The sequence below is a fragment of the Etheostoma spectabile genome, chromosome 15 (assembly GCF_008692095.1).
Source record: "Etheostoma spectabile isolate EspeVRDwgs_2016 chromosome 15, UIUC_Espe_1.0, whole genome shotgun sequence".
Taxonomy (NCBI): domain Eukaryota; kingdom Metazoa; phylum Chordata; class Actinopteri; order Perciformes; family Percidae; genus Etheostoma; species Etheostoma spectabile.
Window position 1 is genome coordinate 20,609,076 of NC_045747.1, and position 5,019 is coordinate 20,614,094.

Sequence of the window (5,019 nt, forward strand, 5' to 3'; positions counted from 1 at the left end):
AGATATAATAACTAGTTACTGAGATTAAGATTGAACATAAAAATTATCAGATTTTAAAATATGATGCATTGTCAATGAATAAGTAACCAATAGTAAACTGGTATTATAAAGGATGTATAATAAATCCCACAACAAGCAAGATAAATGTTAATGCATCAATAACAATCCTATAACAAGAATATAAGTTTGTAACACTGACACTGGTGATTCTGCATAAAGAGTAGCCTACTTTTGATACATATAGGCTACTTTTTTTAATACATTTCTTAGTTTATTTAGTTAGTTTACTGTAGTTTACTTAATTTAACTTACTATTATAACTTCTTATATATTATATATATTTATATATATATATATAATATTAATATTAACACAGTATATATATATATGGATGGATATATAGATAGAATTGCGCCATATAAATACATTTGCTTGCCAAGTTATATTATTTTTATATTATTGTTTGCTTGACGCTGTGTCTCGCCCCCCTGCAGCCGCAGCAGGAACTGCAGAGTTGGACTGTGAAAGGAAAACCAACGGCGACGTTAGTGCATCAATATTCATTTCTCGGTCACCCCCCTCCTCCTAGGTTCGGTTAACAACACACTGTTTCTTTGGCCGTATTGAAGGTTAGGCTGTTTCTTGTTCGTCGAAATGGCGTCTAATGGTAAGAAAACCTTCTCTTTTGTGCTTAAATAACGTCAACGTTATCGATGTTTCAACAGTGAAGGTTAACAAGCTAACGTTTGTAACATTAGCTAGCTAGCTAGTGACAAGACGCCGGTTAGTGGTAGCGTTAAATGTTGGTGTTTTGAGCTAGAAAGCTTCTAATTATATCTGTTTAAATGAACGTTTTTGCTTAAAGACGTTATTTTTGTTTTCAAATCACTCGGCTAGAATATCAAAGGACCTCATCACATCGCTTCTCCGATCGGAAGAAGGCTAACTAGCTAACACTGACATGACTAGCTAGCTATGTGTTGTAGCTAACCGTAAAGCTAGCTACCATTTAGCTTAACAAGCACCTTGCTTTTAGCCAGCTATTTATTTCCCTTGTGCCCATGGTTTAAAGACCTGTGCCACTGACCCAGTTTCAGAGGGCGCGGCCCCGCCTTGGAGGAGGAGAACAGCCTGTAGAGCTTGATGCACTTCTTCCTTTTCTTCTTCTTCTTCATCATGGTAGACTCTACTAACCTAGGCGTAATGTTATTAGCATGATGCTCAGATCCTTTAGATACTACAATACAAGTACTAATACCACACTGTGAAAATACTCCTACAAGTAAGTCCTAAACGTTACTTAGCTAAGTAAAATTATGAAAGTATTATCATTGTGCAGTAAAATATTACTGCTGCATTAATGTGTGTTGCATTTGCTGCTGTAGAGCAATGCATCATATTTTACAAGATCATATGTTTGTAAAGTAACTAAACTGTCACACAAATGTAGTGGAGTATAAAATACAATGTTAACCTCTGAGATGTAGTGTAGTCAATGTATGAAGTAGCAGAAAATGAAAATACTATTACAATTACAAGTAGTAGCCAACCTTGAGTAAATGTACAACACTTGTTAGATGTTTTTTTACACTTAATACATGTCTTTTTCTTTATGACATGTTTTAAAAGCCGCTTGTTTAACAAATCAAATGTTCTATCAGCTTCAGCTATTCTATTACACTAGTTCATTCTAAACCAATTATTGATACATTTCGATGCAACAATTCTTTTATGTACAATCCCATGCATGATTTTAAAAAAATATATACATACAAATCTGACTTTGTCAGATTTTGACATATGCAGTATTTGTCACACACAAATTTAAATGACATTTTTTTTCTACTGGGGTTTTTATTTTGTAGTCCTTCCATGCTTGAGCTTTAAACTTGACTGTGACAGTCACTCAGTCACGTTTAAAGGTGGAGAACTGGCTTCTTAGAACATGAAACTCAAGGTGGTCAGATGTAATGGGATAAAGTAGATGAACAGCCTTTATGTGTTTTGCCTAATTGTTGCCTTTATGTACAGTGGCTTGCAAGTATACACACCCATGCTATCTTTTGGAAATTGATTTTAATGCCTTAATTCAGAATAATTGGGAAAATCCAAACTTTGAAGGACACTAATTTTCTTTGTGAATGAATAATATATTGTAAATAATGTTCCCTTGGCCTTTATCAGAATGTCGTATCCTAGATCCATGAAAATACCTGACCTTTAAAAAAAAAATGTGCCTACCTCTGGGAATTTAACATAGGGTTTTGTATACTTATGCCCCCTCTATTTTAAGGACGAACATTTATTTATTTCCCAAACATTATCCATTTACAAAGAAAAGGTTGGATTTTTCAATTTAAGCATGGGTGTGTAAACCTATGCAAGCTACAGTATGTGGGTATGGGATTATGAGAAACTTTATTTAGTTTTTTCTTTTGGCCATTTGTTTTTCTGCACTCTTGCCTAAATTCTAAGTTGTTGTCTATTATCCCATCCTGTTTCATTCACTCTGTTTTCTGATTTGTACATGTCTGCACACTGTAACTTTTAAACAAAAATCAACATATAAAAAAAAACATGAAAAAAGAATATATATTTTTTAAATCGATTATTAACTTATCAGAATTGTTCTAGAGAGAATCATGATGCATCTAACAATCAATTATTTTTCCTATCCCTAGTATTTATGTATTAGAAAATTATGTTATTGTTTTAAAAATGGGCATAACAACACGTTATATTATTTCTGCTGGGTTAGACAGCAGCCCATAATATTTGCCAAACAGAAACCAGCATCACACTGATTTATTTGTACTATGTACTTTGTGGGTGGCAGTAGCAACTCCCATAAGGAGTTGTGTTGGGAACCGGAGGGTCACTGGTTCAAGTCCCCGTGTGGACAAAAAAGTGGTTTGGTGGCTGGAGAGATGCCACTTCACCTCCTGGGCACTGCCAGGTGTTGTTGAGCAAGGCAACCGCTCAGGGCGCTGGTTCAGCTGGCAGCCCACTCACTCTGACATCTCTCTATTAGTGCATGTATAGATCCTGAGCAGGTGTGTGTGTAGTTCAGGACTGTGTGTGATTACTAACAAAGTGTGGACACAGAGTGTAAATTGTAATTTCCCCATTGGGGATAAATGAACAGATTAAAATTAAAATTAAATTACTGTTATTGAGGGGGGATTTCAATGTGAAAGATGCTTTGTAGCATTTGGATCAGTAATATCAGATCTATACTGTTAAAATCTTTGTTTTGATAACACTCGATTTTCTTTATTCCACAGATTATTCCCAAACATCTGGCCAGGGGTAAGTAATGTCTTAATCATAAACTAAAGTTACTCAACCCTGGGGTCAGGACCAGATTTATTTATCATACTCTTTATGATCTATCAAGAGCTCCATTCATTCTCATACAAACACCTATACTAGAAACACATATCATTTTGGGGAGTTGACAATCAGGTTGAAAACATGGGTTAAAAAAAACATGGGTTAAAAAAAAAAAAAGAACTTAACAAAATAATTTAGGAAATCTCATCTGTACATACTTGGAAAATTATGGAAAAACGCTTCATACTATAATTGAATTACAGTTTTTAAGCGCTGTGTTAATGTTTGATGTGTATGTGTTTTTTTAACCTCTTTCAGCTATGGGTCCTATGCCGGGGGTGGAGGTGGTGCTGCTAACCAGGGCTATGGCCAGTCTTCTGGACAGAGCTACAGCCAGCAAGGCTACGGGGGCTACAACCAGAGCTCTGACAACAGCTCCGGCTCCTATAATCAGGGAGGATTTGGCAGCTATGGTCAATCCCAGTCAGGTAGAGGTAGACTCTGCAAAACCACACATTTTAGCAGTCACACATCGTGGTGCAGTTAACTTTAACTGTTTCCTCTTTTCTCTCTGTAGGATACAGTTCTCCACCCTCTAATCAAGGTAGTGGTGGTAGTGGTGGTGGTGGTGGTTATAGTCAGTCCTATAGCCCTGGAGGCTATAATAGCAACCCGCCCTCCAACATGAGCTACAACCAGCAGTCATCCTTCTCTGGGTATAGCCAGCAGCAGCCTCCTCCTTCATCCTCCGCAGGGTAAGACACCGTCAGCTTTTGCGTCTCTACTCTATTTTTATAGACTTCAGCCCAATTTGTGCAGGAAGCATCCTCTTCATCCTGGGTTAAGGATATAATTCACCATATTAAAACCCTGTTCAATATGCAGTTATGCTGCAGCTTAAACAGCTCACAGTCAAAACATCCTTTCTGACATGTACGTTACCAGGTCCACAATAGTCTGATATCTCTGTGAAACTGATAGAAAGATGTATCTTTGTGAATAGATCTCAAACCATAACTATGCAGGTAAACACTAGGGCTGTAGCGATATGCAAAATAAAACCGAAACCTGTGTTGCGGAGTGAGAAGGCAGAATCGTGACACACCCCTTCCAACTCCTTGTTATCCTTCTCACCCAGATTCAATGCTACTACATCTTTAAATTACTATTAGTCCTTTTGGTGCCTTATCCCTGTTTTGTCTGGTAAGTTTAGCTAACTGTACAGATGGCTAAAAGTGAAAGGGGGGGTACAGGTAATGCTATTGGAGGTGTAACATTACAAATGGCCGCTGTTCTGACTCTGGTGCCTGAGTCTGTTTCCTGACGGTTCAGTAAACTGCCGTTAGCGTCCTTAGCACCGGAGTTAAGTGCTGACCGGGATGGCTGCTAGCTGGCTGGGGCTGACTGTGGATGTGTCCTTGGACTGGGGCTGTAATTATAGTGGATGGCTGCTAGCTGGCTGGGGCTGACTGTGGCTGTGTCCTTGGACTGGGGCTGTAATTATAGTGGATGGCTGCTAGCTGGCTGGGGGCTGACTGTGGATGTGTCCCCGGGGCTGTTGTCAGCTCTCATCCCGACTGAAGGCAGCGCTGGGAGACTGAGGCAGAATACAGGGTTGTGCTAGCTAGCTAAATTAACAGTAGGTTAGTCGTCTATCTATATAGTTAACGTTACTGATGAATTTGT

At 38.2% G+C, this 5,019-nt stretch overlaps 1 protein-coding gene across 2 annotated transcripts in view; it reads left to right on the forward strand.

Annotated features, from left to right (window-relative positions):
* The first annotated feature begins 483 nt into the window (after positions 1–483).
* The window catches only part of fus (FUS RNA binding protein), a 21,524-nt gene continuing 16,988 nt past the window's right edge, over positions 484–5,019 (forward strand). For both annotated transcript variants that reach the window (XM_032537126.1, XM_032537127.1), the window contains exons 1-4: positions 484–667; positions 3,285–3,309; positions 3,652–3,821; positions 3,911–4,088. In XM_032537126.1, the coding sequence (XP_032393017.1) occupies positions 655–667; positions 3,285–3,309; positions 3,652–3,821; positions 3,911–4,088 (386 nt within the window). In that variant the 5' untranslated portion in view covers positions 484–654. The remainder of the gene's footprint in view (positions 668–3,284; positions 3,310–3,651; positions 3,822–3,910; positions 4,089–5,019) is intronic.